General features: G+C 40.3%; 1 protein-coding gene across 1 annotated transcript in view; it reads left to right on the forward strand.

Moving 5' to 3' along the window:
• The window catches only part of mllt10 (MLLT10 histone lysine methyltransferase DOT1L cofactor), a 98,413-nt gene that overhangs the window by 51,445 nt on the left and 22,600 nt on the right, over positions 1-24,368 (forward strand). Inside the window, 2 exon segments of the mRNA XM_061805041.1 lie at positions 23,054-23,152; positions 23,556-23,892. Of these exon segments, the coding sequence (XP_061661025.1) occupies positions 23,054-23,152; positions 23,556-23,892 (436 nt within the window).

Consider the following 24,368-nt stretch of genomic DNA (forward strand, 5'->3'; position numbering starts at 1 on the left):
TTTTCTCTTCAATGGCATTTTTGTTCAGTCCTCAGGTATGAGTTACAGATACACGGGCCTAGAGCGGCTTCTTCTGGTTGTCAGTGTGAAAATAACCGATAAGTGACTCGAAAAATCGATGAGTGGATGTAATAATGTGTTAATAATTTCACATATAAGTCACTCAGGAGAATAAGTTGTACCCCCGGCCAAACTATGAAAAAAAAACCACAAAAAAAAACTGTGACTTATAGTCCGAAAAATACGGTATTACTTTTGATCACATATATTGAACATTTGGCGGTACGGTGACCCAACTGGCTAAAGCATTGGCCTCACAGTTCTCAGAACCGATGTTCAAATCCTGGCCCAGCCTGTGTGTGGTTTGCATGTTCTCACCGTGCCTGCGTGGGTTTTCTCCGGGCTCTTTGGTTTCCCTCCACATCCCCAAAACATGCATTAATTGGAGACCCTAAAATTCCCTCGCTTTTGCTTCCGGTCCTCAAACTTGTAGCATCTTAAACAGGAGGCTTTGGCCAGCTCGATTGTAATTCAATAAATCCTGCCGAATTTGTACTGAACGTTGTGAATACTAGACATAAGACGCTCCTGGCGACGACTTCAGTGGTCTAAAATCACCATCTGTGCAATCTTAGTACCCAAATTGGAGCCGTATTGTTCGCATTGAAGCTCTTCGGCCTAAGATAGCCTAGCCTAGATCGCTAACAACAAAACTAATCTGTTTCCTAATATTTACTGAGGAGGAAAACATCAAACCCTAGTATCTACACGTCCTGCAAAATCTACGTATCATATACAACGAGGATCGTGAGTACTTATGAGAAGTTGGGCGAGTGAAAACGTCAACTTAAACTTGGTTATCTGCCTAGTATTCCTTACCTTAGCTTACGAACTACGAGACGCGTTTGTGATCAATTTGTTGATGTTGAAGAAACATTGAATCTGACTCAACCTTCAACTACTAGAGTGAGAGCCATTGTGGTATGAATCTCTTTCATCCCTATATCCTTTATATTTTCACACAGGTAGTATGTGATTTGTGTGTACCTTATGAGCTGACTGTGTTTATGTGATTGCTTTCATTTGAACTTAACTTTAACATAGATTAGGGAGTATGTGAATTGTGTATCTTATGTGCTGACGTTGTTTATTTGCTTATTCTTTTTGACTATATGTGTATGTATAGATATATAATGTGTGTGGTATGTATATATATATATATATATATATATATACTATATATATATGTGTGGGTGTGTATGTGTATGGGTATATGTGTGTGTGTGTATGTGTATGTGTATATGTGTGTGTGGGTATGTGTATGTGTATATGTGTTTGTGTGTATGTGTGTGTGTATGTTACGTAAATATGTGTGTATGTGAAGTATATATGGGTTGTATGTATATATGTGTGTGGTGTATGTGTTGTATGATCTATGTGTGTGGATGTGTATGTTAATATATGGGCTGTGTGTATGTGATGTATAGAAGTGTGTATATTGTGTATGTACATAGATGTTGTTGTGTATTTGTATGTATATGATATATTATATGTGTGTGAGTATGTATTATATTATAGATATATATGTGTGTGTAATGTGATGTATATGATATATATATATATAGGTGGTTTGATGTGTATGTATATGTATATATATATATATGTGTGTGTGTGTATGTATATATGTGTATATATCTATAATATGTGTGTGTGTGTATGTGTATGTATATATGTATTGTAAATAATATATATATGTATATGTGTATGTATGTTATATATTATATATATTATATAATATATATATATATATATAATATATGTGGAGTATGTATATATATATTTATATATATATATATATATATATATTATAATCATATATTTATGTGTATGTATGTATGTATATGTGTATGTATCTATATATATATATATTATTAATAGTGTGTTGTGTATGTATGTCTATGTGTATGTGTATGTATGTATATGTGTATGTGTATATATGTCTATATATATATGTGTGTGTGTGTGTGTATGTATATATGGTATATATATATGATGTGTGGGTGTATGTGTATTATATATGTATGTGATAATATATTATATATATGATATGTGTATGTATGTATATATATTATTATATATATATAATAATATATATATATAGATATATATATATGTGTATGTGTATGTATGATATGTGTATGTATATAGTATGTGTATGTCTTATATATATAGTATATATATATGGTGTATGTGTATGATGTATATGTGTATGTGTATGTATGTATTATGTGTATGTGTATGTATGTATATATATATATATATATATATATATGTGTATGTTATGTATGTATATGTATATATATATGTACAACATTGAATCTGACTCAACCTTCAACTACTAGAGTGAGAGCCATTGTGGTATGAATCTCTTTCATCCCTATATCCTTTAAACCGCCATATCCTTTATATTTTCACACAGGTAGTATGTGATTTGTGTGTACCTTATGAGCTGACTGTGTTTATGTGATTGCTTTCATTTGAACTTAACTTTAACATAGATTAGGGAGTATGTGAATTGTGTATCTTATGTGCTGACGTTGTTTATTTGCTTATTCTTTTTGACTATCTGCAGCCCGTTAGGCAGCACAATATTGTGCAAGCTGTCGGCTGGTCCCAAGCCCGGATAAATGCAGAGGGTTGCATCAGGAAGGGCATGTGCTGTAAAACTGTGCCAAACAAAAATGAGTGTTCATCATACGAATTCCATAACGGTTAGGTCGTGGGCCGGGCTTCCTACGCCTGTCCCCGGAAATGTCAATCTGCAAGGCATAGGTAGAAATTCAGATTGTGTAGGTCGAAGACAAAAAAGAGGAGGAAAGCGGCTTGGTCGGCAGAAGAAGAAGAGGAATGCACAGACCATACAGCTGTGTGTGGGGACTTTGAATGTTAGGACTATGACAGGAAAAGCTCAGGAGTTAGTTGACATGATGATTAGGAGAAAGGTTGATATATTGTGCATCCAACAGAGAAAGTGGAAAGGGAGTAAGGCTCGAAGTTTAGGTGCAGAGTTTAAATTATGTTATCATGGAGTAGATGGGAAGAGAAATTGAGTTGGGGGTTATTTTAAAACAAGAGCTGGCTAAGAATACCTTGAAGGTGAAAAGAGTATCAGATCGAGTGATAATGATGAAACCTGAAATTGAGGGTATTATGTATAATGTGATTAGTGGCTATGCCCCACAGGTAGAACGTGACCTTGAGTTGAAAGAAAAATTTTGGAAGGAACTAGACAAAGTAGTCCTGAGCATCCCAGAGAGAGAGAGAGAGAGAAAGAGAGAGAGTTGATTGGTGCAGATTTCAATGCATATGTTGGCGAAGGAAACGGGGGCGATGAAGAAGTGATGGGTAAGTACGACATTCAGCAAAGGAACTTTGAGGGGCAGATGGTGGTGGGCTTTGCAAAAAGGATGCAATTGGTAGTGGTGAACACTTATTTCCAGAAGAGACGGGAACATAGAGTGACCTACAAAAGCGTAGGTTGAAGCACGCAGGTGAATTATATTTTGTGCAGACGATGTAATCTGGAGGAGGTTACTGACTGTAAGGTAGTGGTGGGTGAGTGTGGCTCGACAGCATGGGATGGTGGTGTGTTGGATGACTCTAGTAGCGGGTAGGAAGATTAAAAAGACAAAGGTAGAGCAGAGAATGAGGTGGTGGAAGTAGAGAAAGGAAGAATGTTGTGTGGCCTTTTGGAAAGAGATAAGACAGGCTCTAAATGGTCAGGAAGAGCTCCCAGAAGACTGGAATACTACTGCCAAGGTATTCAGAGAGGCAGGCAGGAGTGTACTTGGGGTGTCTTCTGATAGGAAAGGGGAGAAGGAGACTTGGTGGTGGAACCCCAAAATACAGGAAGTCATCCAAGGAAAGAGATTAGCAAAGAAGTGAGACACGGAGAGGCATAACGAATACATTGAGATGCGTTGTAGGGCAAAGGTAGAGGTGACGAAGGCTAAACAAGAGGCATGTGACGAGATGTACACCAGGTTGGATACGAAAGAAGGAGAAAAGGCTGTCTATAGGTTGGACAAACAGAGGGATAGAGATGGGAAGGATATGCAGCAAGTAAAGGTGATTAAGGATAGGGATAGAAATATGTTGACTGGTGCCAGTAGCATGCTAAGTAGATGGAAAGAATACTTTGAGAAATGAATGAATGAAGAAAATGGGAGAGAAGGTGTAATAGAAGAGGCAAGCGTGAATGACCGGGAAGTGGCAATGATTAGTAATGGGGAAGTTAGAAAGGCACTCAATAGAATGAAAGACAGTTGGTCCCGATGACATCCCAGTGGAGGTATGGAGGGAAGTTGGTAAGGTGGCTGTGGAGTTTTTTTTACCAACTTATTCAATAGAATACCAGCTGGAGAAGAGATGCCAGAAGAATGGAGGAAATGTGTCCTTGTACCCATTTTTAAGAACAAAGGCAATGTGCAGAACTGCGGAAACTACAGAGGAATAAAGATGATGACCCACACAATGAAGTTATGGGAAAGAGTAGTGGAGGCTAGACTCAGGACAGGAGTAAGAATCTGCGAGCAACAGTATGGTTTCATGTCTAGAAAGAGTACCACAGATACATTATTTGCCTTGAGGATGCGCGTGGAAAAGTATAGAGAAGGTCAGAAGGAGTTACATTGTATCTGTACGTACTGGAAAGGAGAGGAATAAAGATTCGCCTAAGTAAAACAGAATATATGCGCTTGAATGACAGGGGTGGAGGGGGAAGAGTGAGGCTCCAGGGAGAAGCGATACCGAGGGTGGACGACTTCAAATACCTGGGGTCAACAATCCAGAGCAATAGTGACTGTGGTAAGGAAGTAAAGAAACGGTTACAAGCGGGATGGAACAGTTGGCAGAAGGTGTCTTGTGTTCTATGTGACAGAAGAGTCTCCGTTAGGATGAAGGACAAAGTTTATAAGAGAGTGGTGAGGTCGGCCGTGATGTACGAATTAGAGACGATAGCTTTGGAGAAACAACAGGAAGCAGAACTAGAGGTAGAAAAATTGAAAATGCTGAGGTTCTCGCTTGGTGTGAACAGGCGAGATAGGATTAGAAATGAGCTCATTAGAGAGACAGCCAAAGTTGGATGCTTTGAAGATGAGGTTAGAGAGAGCAGACTTTGATTGTTTGGACATGTTCAGAGGCGAGAGGTTGAGTATATTGGCAGAAGGGTGCTGAGGATGGAGCTGCCAGGCAAAAGAGCAAGAGGAAGACCAAAGAAAAGGTTGATGGATGTTGTGAGGAAGGACATGAGGACAGTGGGTGTTGGAGAGGAGGATGCACAAGATGGGCTTAGATGGAAAAAGATGATACGCTGTGGTGTCCCCAAACAGGGTAAGCCGAAAGAAAAAGAAGAAAATGCCCTTAGGTGTGATTGTGAGTGTGATTGTGTCTGTCCCTTTGTGCCCTACGATTGGCTGGCAACCGGTTCACGGTGTACCAACCCCCACCGCCCCACCCTGTCTGATGATAGCTGGGATAAGCGCCAGCACTCTCGTGACCCTTGTGAGCATAAGAGTGTGAATAAATATTGGTCACTGTTTACCACACAACCTTTGCACTCTTTAATAAAATTTTCTACTGCCATTAGGTGGTTTGCAATGGTGATACTGTGTCGTGTCCCTACTAATTTGAACGATACATGACAGATGACAATGGTAACATGGAGTTGAAGTTGTTGAAAACAGTGACTATACTGCTGGGGTAGATATCGGCTGCATGGATGAGAGTATGTTCTGATGGGTAGATGAAAATACTTGTTTGGTTGTTGTTGAAATTAATATAATTCAAAGAATGATTTGAGCAAGATGGCATTATCTTTGCAATGAAAACACATGCACAGTGTAGTGTGTAATATGAGTACATTATAAAAATGTACCCTATAATATTAATATATAATTTCATCAAAGTGCTCGGCAAATAGATGTGGGTCCACTGCGGCCATTCAAATCAGTGCTTCATATTCTCATGTTTGGTGTGACCCCACATGACCAGGTTTCAAATTTGATCCACCATTTGTCTTTCCAGTATCGCCGCAGACGTAGGTCGGGCCCAAATTTCCTTGAAATCAGGAGGACAAAAAAGTTTAAACTCGGAACTATGTATGCGGGGCAACAACTCATTCACGTGGACATTTAGAGTAGAAGGACGCAGTGTCAGGCCAATGATAAACTGGCAAAAATGACAAGCTGCTTCTGTATGTAAATTTTTCCGTTTAAGATGTCTAATGTTAGCTGTGTAATGCACATATGAGTGAAACCATGATGCTTCCACCTCAATGCTTGACAGTGGAGATGGTGTTCTTGGGGGTCATAGTCTAAATTCCTCCATCTTCAAACCCAGTGAGGTAAAATGATTTCAAACAGCTCAATTTTTTCTCATCTGACCACATTATCTTCTCCCAATGATTCACTAAATTAATCAGGTGTTTATTGTCCACTCCCTGAGAAGGGTTGCGTCAGGAAGGGCATCCGGCGTAAAAATTGTGCCAAACATGTATGCGCGTTCATCTAAGATGACACGCTGTGGCGACCCCGAAAGGGACAAGCCAAATGAAACTTTTTATTGTCAGTCTTTGGACCGGCCTGAACATGTGCCTTCTTAAACATAACATTATTCACTTCAATGTCCATACGAAAAAATAAATGTGAGCGGAGAGCGCGTCACCCATGCGCAAAGTTGCAGAAGTGTCTTTCTACGATATCCAAGTGGTCGCCATATTGGCTGCGTCCTTTGTCCGTGACGTCACCCAGACATTTGCAAATAAAAACACGTGGTGCAGCCTAACTATGGGAGACAAACGCACCCCGTTTGACACGGAAGCGCTTTTCGAAAAGGAGAACACCACACAACCGAGTGAAGTTACCGGGACAATATTACACGATTGTTTCGAGCCATATTCAGATGATATGCGATCACGGCCAAACCTCATCCCTGTCCGTGGCGGAGATGAGCCATCGCGGCGACGCGCAGCCTTTGCAGAAGCAGTGACAGCCGAATGCGCACTCTGGTGAAGAGAGTGGCGGAGCTGTCAAGTGATCACCACCTGGTGGTGAGTTTGCTCCAATGGTGGGGGAAGATGCCAGTCTGACGTGGCAGGCCCAAACGTATTATCAAGGTCTGCTAGGAACGGCTGGCAGATTCCCCTGTTAGAAGGAATTTCAACACCCAACTCCGAAAGAACTCATGTACCGGAGGAGGCGGGGGCCATTAAGTCCGAGTGGACAATGTTCCGCGCCTCCACTGGTGACGCGGCCGACTGTAGCTGTGCCTCAAGGTGGTCAGCGCCTGTCGTGGCGGCAACTCACGAACACGTTGGTCGACACCAACATTGAGGGATGCTATCAAGGTGAAGGAGTCCTATCGCGTATTTGTGGCTTGTGGGACTCCCGAGGAAGCTGATCGGCAGCGCCTGGCCAAGCAGAATGCAGCTTCGGTGGTTGCTGAAGCAAAAACCCGGGTCTTGGAAGAGTACGGTGAGGCCATGGAGAAGACTTTAGGATGGCTTCGAGGAAATTCTAGTCCACCGTCCGGCATCTCAGGAGGGGGAACCAGTGCACCGGGAACCAGTGCACCGAGACGGGGCGCTGCTGACCTCAACTCGGGATTTTGCGAGTCGGTGGGGAGAAACTTCGAAGACCTCCTCAATTCGACAAACACTCCTTTCCACGAGGAACCTGAGTCTGAGTGCTCTGAAGCGAGCCCTTCTATCTCTGGGCTTGAGGTCACCGAGTTGGTTTAAAAGCTCCCTGGTGGCTGGGTCCTGGGGGTGGATGAGATTTGCCCAGAGTTCCTAAAGGCTCTGGATATTGTGGAGCTGTCCTGGTTGACACGCCTCTGCAACATAGTGTATAGAGGGATCACACTCCTCAGTCTCCTTGGTAAGGTCTACTCGGGGGTACTGTAGATGATGGTCCGTTGGGAAGTTGAATCTCGGATTCAGGAGGAGCAATGTTTTTTTCGTCCTGGCTGTGGAACAGTGGACTAGCTCTACACCCTCAGCAGGATCCTAGAGGGTGCTTGGAAGTTCGCCCAACTAGTCTACATGTGTTTTGTGGACTTGGAGAAGGCATTCTGTGAGGGGTTCTTCGGGAGTATGGTGTACTGAACCCCCTGGTACGAGCTGTTTGGTCCCTGCACGACTGCTGTCAGAGTTGGTCCGCATTGCCAGCAATAAGTCGGAGTCATTTCCGCTGAGAGTTGGACTCCATCAAGGCTGCCTTTTGTCACGATTTTGTTCATAACTTTTATGGACAAAATTGCTAGGCGCAGCTGAGGCGTAGAGGGTGTCCGATTTGGTGGCCTCCGCGTCGTATCTCTGCTTTTTGCAAATGATGTGGTTATGTTGGCTTCATCAAGCCGTGATCTCCAGCTTTCACTGGAGCGATTTGCAGGCGAGTGTGAAGCGGCTGGGATGAGGTCAGCACCTCCAAATCCTAGGCTTTACTCCTCAGTCGGAAAAGGGTATCGTGCCTTCTCCAGGTCGGGGATGAGATCCTGCCCCAAGTGGAGGAGTTTAATTATCTTGGGGTCTTGTTCACGAGTGAGGGAAGAATGGAGCGGGAGATCGACAGACTGATAGGTGCAGCATCTGCACGTGGACTGTGTATCGGTCCCTTGTGGTAAAGAGTAAATCAAAAGGTGAAGCTCTCAATTTACCAGTCGATATACGTTCCTACCATTACCTATGGGCATGAGCTCTTGCTCATGACCGAAAGAACAAGATCCCGATACAAGCGCCCGAAATGAGTTTCCTACGCAGGGTGTCCGGGCTCTCCCCTAGACATAGGGTGTGAAGCTCGGTCATCCGGGAGAGGCTCAGTGTCGAGCCGCTACGCCTCCACATTGAGAGGAGCCAGATAAGGTGGCTGGTGCATCTGATCTGACCCACCGGAAAGAGACACAAAGGATGACCCAGGACACACTGGAATGCCTCAGGATCCCTCTGGAAGAGCTGGAAGAATTGGCTGGGGAAAGGGAAATCTGGGTATCTCTGCTAAAGCTTCTTCCTACGTGACCCGACATGTAGAAGGGGTAGATAATGGATGCATGGATGAATAAAATAAAAATGAAAAAAATTTAGATTTTCAAAATACTCCTTATTCTATGCCTAGAGGTAATCTCACTGCTTCTTAATCACCTTGAGAACAGACGCTATGAGCAATATCAAGCAGGCTTGGAGATTGATCGATTGCCAAGGCCGTCCAAAAGTGTCCCAGGGTACCAAATGAAATTGTACCCTTAAAAGACATTACACTAATTTTCTGTATTACAGAGAGCCCCGCTGTCTTTGTTGCATATGCATTTCCTTGTCCGCTTGGTTGCATTGTGGTAAATTGAGCACGTCATCCACAGCAGGTCATTCACAGAAAATCAGACCTGTTTTTTTTCTTAGCTTGACTGTATGCAGAATACAGTTTCACTGGGAAAGGCAAATTTTTGTCACGGTTATTAATTTAATCAAGTCTACTTTATGTATACACACACACACATCATAAATACCAGGTTTATTCCTGTAGATGTTGGTGCGCTTGTGTATCAAATCCTATTTTGGCACACTTAAGACGTTTTTAAACGATTAAAACATTTAGCATTGTATTAAAGAAAAAAAATTGTTTTTTACCCATTTAATCTGTTTTGCAGCACAGTACATTCATGGAAGTTTTCTGTGACTAGTTTTTAATTTAGCCTTTTGAGTTTTAGTTTTCACTTGATCTGTCATTTTCTACCCTCAGCCTCTCATTTTTTTCATGAGTTATTCTAGAATGTACTTCAAGCCGCCTCCACTTTGAACTTCATCCAGTAACTTGGAGTTCCTCTTTACCTTTTTAGCAAAGTTGCAGGGGCCGCGGTAGTAGATCTCAAAGCTTAAGTGACTCTTCCTCTCAGTGTTTGGATAGAGCCCCAGACCAGGAAAATAAAGTAAGACAGCCTTTAGATCATACCCTGTCTTCGCCTCCCACCCATGACTGCGACTCAACCAGAAACATGTATCGTCGCTTTTACATGCCTACATTGTTGGGCTGACAGTCAGACACACTTCCAACACTATCACTAACGTGGTCAATCACAAAAACAGGAGGTCTCTATTTGATTATATTTTTTTTTTGTATAAAATTAGTTTCAAAGCTGATTTAACAAGATCAGCGGCGAGGTAGGTATGAATTGATGAATTCATAATTTCGGCGAAACTGATTACATTTATTTAGTCAAGTGAGGCATAAGTTAATGCACCACATCAGCAAAGGCAGTGTTCATTCAGTTTCAACCAGTTGGCAGTATAACAAGGAACAACATGTCAAACTATAGAAAGTTGAGCATTATTATCCTCAATATGAAATTGAAAAATGACTTCTGAGTGTTATATTCTATACAAAATGTTTTTCATGGTTAATATTCCTTATAATTGAGTATAGATCAATCAAATGCCCATTACAAGTTTTTTTTTTATGGTGACTCCTTAATTCATATTTTTTTTTATGATAATGATGCGATTATGAGTTTTTCTGTAAACGTCAATGGTTTCATTAAGTTTCTAGTTGGTGTGTCCCGATCTAATCTATGAGATTCAACTCCAGCAAATAAAATTTTAAAAAAGGATAAGAGTAGATCGGAATTGATCTAAAAATCTCAGATTTTAGCACTCTTACACAATCAGTCCATTCCATGCTTAGCTCTAGCACTTCTATCCAGCAGGACCTAAATGACATACAGAGCCCACATGATCACAACAGGTTGCCAAGGTGCTGTAATCGTAGCAAGGAGTAAAAATGAATGTTAGTTGCATAAATTCGTTAAATGACTCTCCAGTTGAAGTTCACTGAAATAACTGCAGTATAACAAAAGAATTATACATATTGAATGTTCAAGTACATCACAGACTTTCTTTGATTTTGTTTAAAAAAAATTGCTAACTCAATGAATGAAAAACACCATTGAGCTAATGAAAATTAGCATTGAATAAGGGAACTTATTCTGTGAAAATAATATTGATACACAAATGCTGTATAAACACATAGAAACGCACAAATATATATATAGTGAAGAAAAGGAGTATTTCAACACCCTGCTATATTGTGAGTTCTCCCAATTAGAAATCATGGAGTTGCATGTCCACTGTGAGAGAGATAATCTAAAAAGAAAAATACAGAAATCACAATGTATGATTTTTTTTTTTAATGATTTATTTGTGATACAGCTGCAAATAAGTATTTGAACACCTGAGAAAACCAATGTTAATATTTGGTACAGTAGCCTTTGTTTGCAATTACAGAGGTCAAACGTTTCCTATAGTTGTTCACCAGGTTTGCACACACTGCAGGAGGGATTTTGGCCCACTCCTCCACACAGATCTTCTCTAGATCAGACAGGTTTCTGGGCTGTTGCTGAGAAACACAGAGTTTCAGCTCCCTCCAAAGATTTTTTATTGGGTTTAGGTCTGGAGACTGGCTAGGCCACGCCAGAACATAGATGTGCTTCTTACGGAGCCACTTCTTGGTTTTTCTGGCTGTGTGCTTCGGGTCATTGTCACGTTGAAAGACCCAGCCGTAACCCACCTTCAATGCTCTGACTGAGGGAAAGAGGTCGTTCCCCAAAATCTCACAATACATGGCCGCGGTCATCATCTCCTTAATACAGTGCGGTCATCCAGTCCCATGTGCAGAAAAACACCCCCAAAGCATGATGCTACCACCCCCAGGCTTCACAGTAGGGATGGTGTTCTTGGGATGGAACTCATCATTCGTCTTCCTCCAAACACGGTTTGTGGAATTATGACCAGAAAGTTGCATTTTGGTCTCATCTGACCACAAAACTTTGTGACTCCTCTGTATCATCCAAATGGTCATTGGCAAACTTAAGACGGGCCTTGACATGTGCTGGTTTAAGCAAGGGAACCTTCCGTGCCCTGCATGATTTCAAACCATGACGTCTTAGTGTATTACCAACAGCCACCTTGGAAACGGTGGTTACAGCGCTTTTCAGGTCATTGACCAAGTCTTGTCATGTAGTCCTGGGCTGATTCCTATCTAAGGATCATTGAGCCCCCACGAGGTTATATCTTGCATGGGGCTCCACTCCGATAGAGATTGGCTGTGATGTTTAGCTTCTTCCATTTTATAATGATTGCTCCAACGGTGGACCTTTCTTCACCAAGCTGCTTGGCAATTTCTCCCTAGCCCTTTCCAGCCGTATGGAGTTTTACAATTTTGTCTCTGGTGTCTTTGGATAGCTCTTTGGTCTTAGCCATGTTACAAGTTCGAGTCTTACTGATTATATGGCGTGGACAGGTATCTTTATGCAGCTAACGACCTCACACAGGTGCATCTGATTCAGGATAATACATGGAGTGGAGGTAGACTTTTAAAGGCCGACTAACAGGTCTTTGAGGGTCAGAATTCTAGCTGATAGACAGGTGTTCAAATACTTATATGCAGCTGTATCACACAAATAAATTATCAAAAAAAATCATGCATTGTGATTACTGGATTTTTCTCTTTAGATTATCTTTCTCAGAGTGAACTTGCAACTACGATGAAAATTTCACACCCCTCAATGATTTCTAAGTGGGAGAACTTGCAATATAGCAGGGTGTTGAAATACTTATTTTCTTTACTGTATATACGCTGTATATATAAAACATTACTCGCAAGCATATATTCTTTGAACTTTGAAAAATGTTTGTGACTTCTACTTTTTGTTACTCCAATTATAGTCTCAATGCATGCGCCACATTACCTCTCGTTCTTTCTATCATCCCGGTCTTCCGCGGTCGACAACACCCGCATTGCATCGCGTGACCTACATATTGCCCCGCGCAGCACCTCTGTGTAGCCTGCCGTGAACACGTAAAAAAAGTTCCTGCGAGGAGAAAGCGGCAGAGATCATCTCTCATGATTGATCTGTTTTAGTCACGTTGTGATGACATACTCCATGTTCTTGATTCACATACCACCTATGTCGCTGTCTTCTTGATTGATTTTGCAGCATAATTAAACCTATTACCCGGTTAATTAGGTCCATTTGTTCAAGCAGACACCATTCCACAGTCCCCATTGTTGTTGCTTTTTTTCCCCCTTGTTTTGGAAAGGAACGTAAAATCGGCTACCTTAAATAACCAAAAAGTGATGAGGAAACTCCACCCTGTGGCATCCTCGCCAATACCAGCTGTAGCATACCTCTGACTGAGAGAAGAACTCCAGCATATTTTCAAAACTGCCCGCACGTGTTGTGCTCATACAAAGGAAAAATACACACAGGATAACCCCAGTGACATCAGTCCGGTCACTGCACACGTGGGCATAAAGAAGCCTTCAGAAGTCAAAATGTGAACAGCATGAACAGCTATCACAAGGCACACACAAACAGTTGTAGTACAAGCACCGGTGGTCTCACTGCATTATTCCTGTCCACCACAACATTGTTAATAGACCCCAAATTATTTCCAAAAATGTAACAAAACCAAATGCTGCTCCCATTATATACTGACAGTTAATGAATTGAACTAGAATTATTTTACACTTTAAAAGTATAATTTGTATTTATTCGTCTTATTTCTCACATTTTTCAAATTAATTTTTTCCTGAATCTATTTTAAGTTATATTATTTTGCAATTAAAATGTTTTTTTATTACTGGCTTTACTGAAGTTATTTTTCAGGATTTTCTGATGTAATTTTTATTTTTCATTCAATTGTACTGTAGAATCATTATATTTAAATTGACTTTATGTAACCCATTGGTTAATAACTAAGGGGTCAGTTTTTTCGGCATACCTGTCCTTGCTGTTCTGTGTAATATCACTTGATCAAGGCTTTTCTTACATTCCATACTCCAAAGTAGTTAAAGTATGGATGAGTATTGACTCCATCTGCCCAATCATCGAATGCAGCCTTTAATAAATATATTTGTGTGAGCTAATTGGTCATGCCTGTTAGCAGCACATAAAATCACAAATTGCGTAAAATCATTAATACAGCCAGCCTCGGCTCACCACCTCGCAGTGCTGTATTTTGACAAACCCAGCTATAGACATATTTTTTTAAATCATTGAGTATTTATGTATTTTCATAAAAAGTTAAGTACGGTGGCGCTGAATTGTAAATCGGAGAGGAGGCAAGATACACCCTGAACTGGTTGCTTGCCAATTGCAGGGCACATGGAGACAGACAACAGTCGCACTCACAATCACACCTAGGGGCAATTTAAAATGCATTCGTTTGTGATATGGGTGGAAGAAAATCCATGCAGGTACAGGGAGAACATGCAAACTCCAGACAGGCGAGGCCAGGATTTGAACCTCGGCAAATTAAAAATACACAACAAATAACTAATCTCAATAACTAACTAAATAAATCTGCAGGTCAAAAGGGGCAATAGCGAAAAGCAAAATGAAACGACGCTAGTAAAAAGGTAGTTACTAGTGGGTGTGATAAGACCCATCACTGATTGGATGAACCTACAAAATGATGTAGAAAATAGTGAGAGAGATAAGACTCATCACTGCTTGGACGACGGCATCTGTCCACCCCATCTTCTTTTATGGGTGTTATCAAGTGAGCGCATATTTATTTGAATGTATTGATCAGTCCTGACATATATATCCAGTATGATCTCATAAGCATGTCTAATGGGAGCAGTCTAGTGCACTGATACTGTAAATTAAGAAACCTCACCTCCTCCTCCCCTCCAAACCCAAGAGAAAGAAGGTGCTCACCTCTGAACTAGCGGCCCGAGCCTGACACAGTGGCAGCCTGAGTTTGAACCCCCAGTATGGTAGATCGCAATTGACTTCACTAATCTTGTGTTCTTGATTTGAAAACTTTTATTGGAGGCTTTCAGTTCTTGTTTGTTTCTGGGGGGTTCTCCATGTAATCTACTCTTCAGAAGATAAAATGCATACAGTAAAAGCAGAGACCAGGCAAAGGAACAATTAGAAAGAATGAGGCACGCCCTGGAAAGAAGAGGAATGAAGATTAGCCCAAGTAAAACAGAATATATGTGCATGAATGTGACGTGCAGAGGAGAAGGAGTGAACCTCCAGGGAGAAGCGATAGCGAGGGTGGATGACTTCAAATACTTGGGGTCAACAATACAGAGCAATGGAGAGTGTGGTAAAGAAGTGAAGAAACGGGTCCGAGCAGGATGGAACAGTTGGCGGAAGGTGTCTGGTGTTCTATGTGACAGAAGAGTCTCCGCTAGGATGAAGGGCAAAGTTTATGAAACAGGGATGAGGCCGGCCATGATGTATGGATTAGAGACGTTGGCAAGAAACAACAGGAAGCAGAACTTGAGGTAGCAGGAATGAAGAGGCTGAGGTTCTCGCTTGGAGTTAGCAGGTTGGAAAGCAGGCATGAGCATTTCACGGAAACGATCGTTCCGTTACCGTATCATTACCCAGCCTGAGAAAACACAGAACCGAAAGTCCGTTTCCAGGATCTCAGGGCTTACTTTTAATAAAATTCGCCCATGTGTAGAATGTAAAACAAGTTCTCAACGAAACACAACAATCTGTATAAAACGAACCTACATTAACCCCTTTATTCTTAATGATTAAAACGCCCAGCTTTGTCAGTGTGGTTTACAAACAGCACCGGTTTCCGCTTCTGCGCTACGCATGCGCAAGGTTGAGTTATTCATATCCCAGTCACTCAAACGCTAGTCAAACATGTTGGTTGCTAAGCGTAAAAGACAAAATGGTCATGCCTGCTAAGGCTTTATTCTGAAGTACATGTAAAAAACGGTTTCCATGAGCATTATCATTGGGAACCGAAAAATCATTTCCCACCGTTTCCCAGGACAAAAATCAACGGAACTGAAAGATCGGTTACCATATTTGCTGAAATCCTCATGCCTGGGATAGGATGAGCTCATTAGAGGGACAGCTAGAGTGGGGTTTTTTTTTGAGACAAGGTTCGAGAGACCAGACTTCGATGGTTTGGACATGTCCAGAGACAAGAGAGTCAGTATATTGGTATAAGGATGCGGGGATGGAGCTGCCAGGCAAAAGAGCGAGAGGAAGACCAAAGAAAAGGTTGATGGATGTTGTGAGGGAGGACATGAGGACAGTGGGTGTTAGGAGAATGCACGAGATCAGCTTAGATGGAGAAAGATGACACGATGTGGCGACCCCTAACGGGACAAGCCGAAAGGAAAAGACGATTGGGTTAAGGTCTGGTGATTGACTTGGCCAATATAAGTCTTTCCACTTTTGATGAAGTCCTTTTCTGTTTTTTGGGTCATTGTAGTGTTGCATAATGAATGAACCTTCTTCCAATTAGTTTGGATGCATTTTTTTTTTTTTTAATTACCAGACAAAATGTTTTTTGTAGACTTAAGAATTCATTCTGCTACTACCATCATCAGTTACATTTTCAATCAAGATTACTGAGAATGTTCCAGAAAAAGCTGTACAAGCTTCTAGAAGAGGTTGTGTTTTGAACCAAAGCCTTTCCTTCATTTTGTTATATTTGTTTTGTCTTGGTCTCATCAGTCCATAGAACTTTGGTCTAACTGTTTTGTGGCTTATCTCTGTTCTTCTTTGCAAAATCACAATTGGCCTTCCCATTTTTTTTCTTGGTGAGTGGTTTGCATCTTGTGGTATGGTCTGCATTATTGTCCTCAGTCTTCTTCTACCAATGAATTGTGATACCGTCACTCCTGCCCTGTGTTGATGTCACTGACTGTTGTCTTTGTCAACTCTCACAATGTTTCAGTCATCTGCTGTTGATACCCTTGGGTGGCCTTTTGTTTTTTTGCTCAAGCATCTAAACTCCTCACTCTCGTTCAATCAGCGATGAGTCTTAGCTCCCCCACCAGTCCAGTAGCTTCCAGTAGCTTAATTTAATTTCGTTTTTTCATTTGTAGTTGAGATTTTTCATTTTAGTCATTTGTTGCTGGGTTACTTTTTTGCTGTTTTTGATTTGCATTTTATTTTGTTGTTGTTGCTGTAATCAGTTATTTGCCCTTTTGTTTACATTTACTTTTGTTGTCGTAAGTAGTCATTTGTTGTGGGTTTTTTTTTTTTTTTGCTGTTGTGCTATTTGTCGTTGTGATTGCTTTTTTATTGTAGTATTATAGTTATTTAGGATTATTATTATTATTAGTAGTAGTAGTTGTTGTAGTAGTAGTATTATAGTATTTGGACAAAGTAACCAAATCATAGCTTTTTTATACTTGTATCATTGTAGGTTATGGCGAGAAAGGAGCACCCCAGACAAACATATCCTCCCAAATAAAGCTGGTCTGCCTGACGACCAACCAAACAAAAAAAAAAAACCATGTTTACCACACTATTGTGCTCTGTTACAAGCACCAGCTGTGACTGATCAATGCTCTGCATTTTTCAGAATAGAAGGCCTTCCTACTGTATTGCATTTTCATAAAACATTATGTAATGACAGGCTCCCATGCCCACTGTACACCAGCAGAACAGCAATATTTCCTAGGGCTTCCTAATTGCACAATTACTTCAATTTTGCACTTTCTTGAGAGCCATACTGAAGGCTAATCAAGAACAAAAAAAAAAGATAATAAAAGATGCATCTTTAAGTAAAATACGGGACGCATGCAGTGATTGACTTTTAAGATGTGTGTGAGAGCAGCATTGAGCGTCCTGCATGGATGCTGTAATTGCTTGCAAACTAAAGAATAGTTCATATGAAATTTTTGTTCATGAACTGATTTGTTGTTGGGGTGTTCATGAACTGAGGTTTTGTCTTGACCATTAAAATAAAATGTGTGTTCAGATCCCACCTCCAGATCTCAGGTGGGATATACTTTGAAAGAGCCTACAGAAAGCACATACATGCCCCCCCATCTCTCTCACTCACACACACTCACACACGCACACACATTCGCACACACACAAATACTGCAGGAAATAGCAAAGGGGAATTCCTGCCAGGCTACGGCGGATTATAACGCCATACCCTTCTCACTTCCTGTTCCTCCATTTCACCCCATTTTGCTTCACCTCCCCTCTGTAGCTGTACCCTCTCCTCCTCTTCTTCCTGAGGCTTTTGTGCTCAGTTTTTAGGAACTAAACGGCAATGTAATGTATCTGTTATTCTCCCTGTACTGAGTTTGTTGACATTTAGGTTGCTATTTACTGGTGAGTGTATATATTTTGTTACCACATCTTAATTTAGTGACAAAATCATGTATAACAAGTGACAAATTTTGTTTTCCCCCAACACCATGCCACAATTTACTTTTACATTTTACATTTACTAATGGTTTGTATTGTTCGAGGCCCATTTATTTAATTACCTAAATTTATCAGTCAAGTGTACTTAGACCCTGAAACATCTGTTGACATACATTTATTTGGGCAACTGTTTTATTCCGAATGAGTTTCGTGGTCTTTATTCTCCATCGAGTGAGTGTGTGTCATTCCATTGTTGTTCCTCCCATTGTATGGGCCGTTGTTGATAAATAGATGTGGATCTCATGTCACACTCATATTTACCTCACAAAGTCAAAGAGCACTTGGACATGTGAAATGAGCTCGCGGCTAAAGGTGACCAGTAGAAAGTAAAGGGGATGAGGGCAGACTGAATGACATTGTCTGCCTGTATAATTAATTGACCTGATTTAATAGGGGTGTGTAAAGGTATCATGTGTGTTCCCACGTCTGATGCACACAGCATCCTCATCAACACAAATTTATGGAATGTTACTGAAATAGTAGAAAGACTTTTAGCATCTGTCTACTGCTTTCTTCCCAGTATAATTCTTCCTAAAAGATGTTAATTTGCATTATACTTCAATTTTTCATTTTGTGTATGTGTGTGTGTATATTCTACAAATTTGTGGTTGACCTAACAATTAAGGCAATAACTATTGAGAAAAATATTATTGAGACTTGTTCAATTGTAAGTGCAATCATCCTGAACTTTGCTGTTATGTAATAGCTAGCAAGTCCTCAATTTTTTTTTTACTCTGTGACTGTTTACTGTACATTTTTTGTGACAAAATAACTACCTTTAACCTCTTGACTCAAAGGTTCCTTTTATAATGGTATTTTTTTTATTCTTATTTGTTCTGTTTGAACTACTATAGATTCTGTTTACAACCACCAACAATGGAAAGATGAGAAAACATTTGATAGAAATAAAATAACTTCTTTTTTAAAGACCACAAGAAAAACACAGTTAAGGTGACAGCCTTAGGAAAATGGGAAATTAGGAAATTGGGCAAATTACAGAATGTCAGGGCCATTATTGAAACCTACCTTTATTTATTTTAAAATAGGGATTAATTATTGTCCCGTCCCTATGTTGCAGTGTACATGGATAATCTATGCAATTCTCATTGTGTTTGCGTGCGTGCGTGCGTGTGTGTTGAGCTAGTGGCTGTCACCTTTACTCTGATATTCTTCTGGCCTTTAAAAAAGAAGTAATTTTATTTCTATTAAAGATTGTTTCCTCACATCATTCCACTGTTGGTGGCTAAATTCATAACCACTCTGGTTTCCAACGCCTTAATTTATTCATGTAAAATTTCGTTTTATTATACACTGTTTTGGCACATTCGAAAATTAACATTTTACAATATTGAGTCTTGATAGAGTTGCACTTCAACCCAGAAGCCATCCTGCTTGCAACACATTGTTGCTTACTACTCAGGGTAGTTCTTTCATCATCATCGTTTGAGTCGAGTTTGTGATGGTTTAATCCCACAAGTGTTTGGTGCTTGGTTTGGGGCACTGAGCAGATAGCACACATCAGAATTCTTTATATACATAAGAACTACGACAGCGCAATGAATCAAATGCACAGATGCGCATGTGTTTGCTCACAATATCTCCATGGATATGAATGAGTAGATATGCCAGTGCAATGAAGCTGGCCGGTAAAACGAATTGCCTCTATAGTGGGTATGTTGGTGAGGTGGACGTTCCCGCAGAAGGCCATCCATAGACACTGAAATTAAGTCATAATTTCCTAGTTCACTTGATTTTCATGAGGGTTATTGTTTAGTCAACGTCAAAACATATGCAATCTATGAACAGTATCCACCCATCCATTATCCAAGAGATTTATTTATTTTTTTATGTTAAAGGTGCTCCCACTTCCCTTGTCATAATTGTTGTTGTGATACCAGAGTGACTCCAACTACCGGAGACAAATTCCCTGTGTCTTGCAGTGTACTCGACCAGTAAAGATGATTCTGATTTTAATTGTATGCCCTTTTGCACAACCAGATGCAGCACATTATCAGTCACTCACATTTGAAAAATGTACGGGTGTGGTCAGTCATGCTCGCAGATAAAGTTGTGGGTGTGATTAGGGATGGAAACTGAAAACCTTAAAATATCTTACTGGATTAATATAACTGTAAATTAAAAATAAAATAAATGCATAACTAAAATAGAAAACAAAAATTTCATACTCAGAAATGATAATTTCCAATTTCAACTGCTATTAGTAGAATATGATATTAAATGGGATTTAAAATTTTTCATCAATAAAAATTCTTGATCTGACAAACTTTATCTGAAGAAAAGTTAAATACACTGGCATTTCAAGGAATGAACACAAACGGTCTATACCTGTTTTGAAAATGCATAATCGGAGTTAGTGGCAACAAGCTAGCGATACATTGTAAAAAACATTCCTGTTTGCAATCGTGATGTATTGTTATAATCTAGCGTAATTTACAGCAGTATCTATTGTCAATCTATTGATGAAAGCTACCAGTAGATCTATATCTTTTTTTCTTGCCATACACACACGGTGAATGTGCTGATGGGTTTGACCTCTCCCTATCTTAGTATGGCAATTGGCATGGAGCTCAAAATGGGTGTCCGATATACCAATACTGTACTGTGCGTATCTTTTCATATTTATAAAGCTAATTTCTAACACAATGAAGGAATCTAATCAAGGGCTCTAGATAGAGAAATTTAACATAAAAGATGATAATTATAATATTAATAATGTTCTATTGTGATGCAACAATTGGGTGATTTTCTATAGACTATGCAAAAAGGAGTATGTGTACCATCAAAGCACTTCAACCATCCTGCACAATCTAAAAGCGAGGCTTGCTGGCGCAAGCACGGAGAAAGCTGGAGCCCTTAGTGCTAGCAGTTAAAGTACGATTTCTAAGAATTGTCGGCAAACCAATCTCAAGCAAGTGACTATATTCAGGACAAAATCTAGCACGTCAACATGGGAGAAAATCATGAATTCACTCATGGATTGCTCTTGACTGTCTTCATAGTGGTAGTAGACAAATGATTAGGAAATGCGCTCTAGATAAGGACATATGATTTGATTTTTCAACTGGGATGCAAAAAAGACAATTTCAGGCAAAATTCAACTTTATGATACTGGAAAGCTTGCAAAATTGGATGCATTGGAGAAGGCTCACAATGTGATTGTCTTGGGATCATTGAACCTCCCTTAGTAATACAAATTACGTTGGAGTCAATGCACACCTTGCTGATGTCACAGACAGGAGGACATGGTATCTGGAATCTTTTGCCCTGCCTGTGCAGAAGACAATCGCCAGACATGATGCCAAAAAACTCCAGAGCAATTTATGTTTGTGCCAGACGAATGGGAAATTCTCTAAAAGGTAACCACAATTGGAACAGACTGTGCACAAACAATGATAGTTGAAGCAAAACACTTCACATTCGCACACATCATTTTTTTTTGCTCAAATCTTGCAAAGAGCTGTCTCTGTTAGCCCTGCTGATAGTGGTTTTAGTGATGCAAACCTCAGCCTGAAAAAAACATCCTGAAATTGACACTTTAGGTTTAGTTCTACTGAATTTTGACCAGGGAATATATATATTTTTCTTGTATTGTGATACAATTAATTGCATTTTTCCTGAGTTTAGAGTATTTATGTCATTAAGTTGTGGAGTAAAATCTATTTAAAAATATATAATATATAAATATCATTGTGATCAAAATGAAATTAATGCAAATGAATTTATTGCAAAACCTCTAATTAGAAATATTTGTTTAAATTGAGTTCCACCAGGAATATTTTGCATCTGAAACATTTATAAATCTTTAATTTTCGAGTAAATGTAAATAACATAAAAGACAAAGCTGTATGGTAGGACACACACACGCTGTATATATATACATATATACGCACAACTAATGATAAGAAGGATTGTTCATTTGTCAGCAGTTTACAGTTACACCCACAAATATCCAGTTGAGGTCAAAACATTAGCATTAGTGGAAAGTAGCTTGCAGGCAGGTCCCAGAGGCGCTGCTATCTCCTGTTTTGGCTGGTGGAGTCTGTTAACTGCCACTCAGTGCGGAAGTCTGGCTAAACTTGTGGGGGTGGGGGTTTGTGCGTTTTCGATTTGTCACGACACTAAGTGTCACAAATACATCTCAGGATCAATGCATTTTTTCACAGCCTGCCTAACTCACAGTGTGTGAGTAAAAGTGTGTATGCACATTTGTTTGTCCGCATGTGTGTGCAAAGAGGTGTCAGAGTGTGGGTTGTTCATATGAAGTGTAAATGCGGCAGCACCCAGTCACCGCCATATGGGTGCGAGAGGAGGACTGGTGCTGTGCAAAGTGGAGAGGGTGTAAATTGAGATGTGGTGGTCCAAGAAGCAGGGTATGATTGGATGAAACAATGATATGTGTGCTCCAGCATGTGGCACTTAAATACAAACTAAACTTAAATACAAACTAAACTTCATCAGAAATCCTGATGCTCCAGAGAGCTTTATTTTCCCCTCATCTCTCCTCCATTACTCTTTGTGGTTGTGACGCTTTCATCTTAGAGTGATCCTTTGAAATGTAATGCTTTTTCTTTCTCACACACACACACACACACACAGACACGCAAATCCAAACAAAGACATGCACACTTAACACATACAGACTCCACAACCCCATTTCAATGATTTAGTCACTATCTTTTTTGAAAGAATGGTTACGTTATTTGTTTTGAAGATGTCTGCATTTTTTTGTGTAGCTTTTTTTTATGTTTTTACTTTTTTACTCAACACTCAGAAACACAAAGAACGGGACAGACACAAACCCAAACACAAGAAGACCTCCATGGATATGTCCCCTTCCCTTGTTCTTCCAAACATCATGGTCCCAGAGAAGGTGAGGGGCACCCTTCTCTTTCTTTAGTAAACTGCTCTCAAAGTATAAAATCCTGTTCAGCTTGGGTCATCAGTGGGGTGACTTTGGCTGGAAGAAGACATGTTTTCTTTGTAGTTTGTTAGCTTGCTGAATTATGAAGCACAAAAAAGTCCTGGCGAAACAATTTCCATTTTGGTGTACCACGATATGTACAGGAAGGTGTGAATTAAATAATTATTTGACATAGGTTTTTCTCTAATTTCTCAGTAATGAATGGTCTTAGCACTTGCAGAAGGGTAATACCTCGCAAGGTGTTTTGTTAGTTTTTATTGTCTCTTTCCTTGGCTGTTATACTCCCTGCGCTCCCTTTACTTTAACAATCATTGTTCCTTATTCATCTTCCCTATCCACCTTCCACCTCCAGACTTACACCAGTAGTAATTCAGTGGGAGGGGGCCCACCTCTCCCCACATCCTCGCAGAAGCGACAGGATGACAGTAACGCACGTTTCACCAACGCCAACTTTCAAGAAGTGTCATCCACTCATACGATCGGAAGCACCAAGGAATGTCTTGCTGCTGATGGCGTGAAGGGAGTGTCTGACATGAAGAATAAGAAGAACTCCAGTGGAAGTCATGCAGTGGGGCAGAGGGGTGGGCGTAAGTCTCTCACCTCATCAGTGAAAGCTCTCCCCTCTGCTGTGGTCACCATGGCAACCTCCTCCACTTCTGCCTCTGTCTCCACTGGGCCTTTCCACCAAGGTAAATTGATAGATGAATATGTTCCCCAATGTTAATTTTTACACAAAAATGAACTTACAAACATTGCAACAAAGCGTCAGATCGTCTGGTTGTCTACCCCCAATATCTGTTTATGCTGTGTGACTGGATTCTGACCAGACACCAGACATTTTTTGTGTGACCTTGATAACAATGTTTTGTCTGCGGCCTCTGGCTCCTGTAATCTAGGAGGGCCTTGTCTGAGAAAAGACTCACACAGACATTTGGAGAGATCGGAGCCTGAAGGAGTTATTGCTTACACTAAGCTTTTGTGTTTTCTATGATCAGAACCTTGAGCTCTCATCAGGTGTGTGTTTTGTCTATCCAAGGAGTTGCGAATGGTATTAATCTGCCCGCCTGCTTCCTCTGAGGGAGTACTACATGATAGGGAGGGCTTACCCTAGAGCAGATGGAGATTAATAAAATAAAATTCATTGATTGATTTATTCATATTTTGG

This window comes from Syngnathoides biaculeatus, chromosome 19 (genome assembly GCF_019802595.1).
Source record: "Syngnathoides biaculeatus isolate LvHL_M chromosome 19, ASM1980259v1, whole genome shotgun sequence".
NCBI classification, from domain to species: Eukaryota; Metazoa; Chordata; class Actinopteri; order Syngnathiformes; family Syngnathidae; genus Syngnathoides; species Syngnathoides biaculeatus.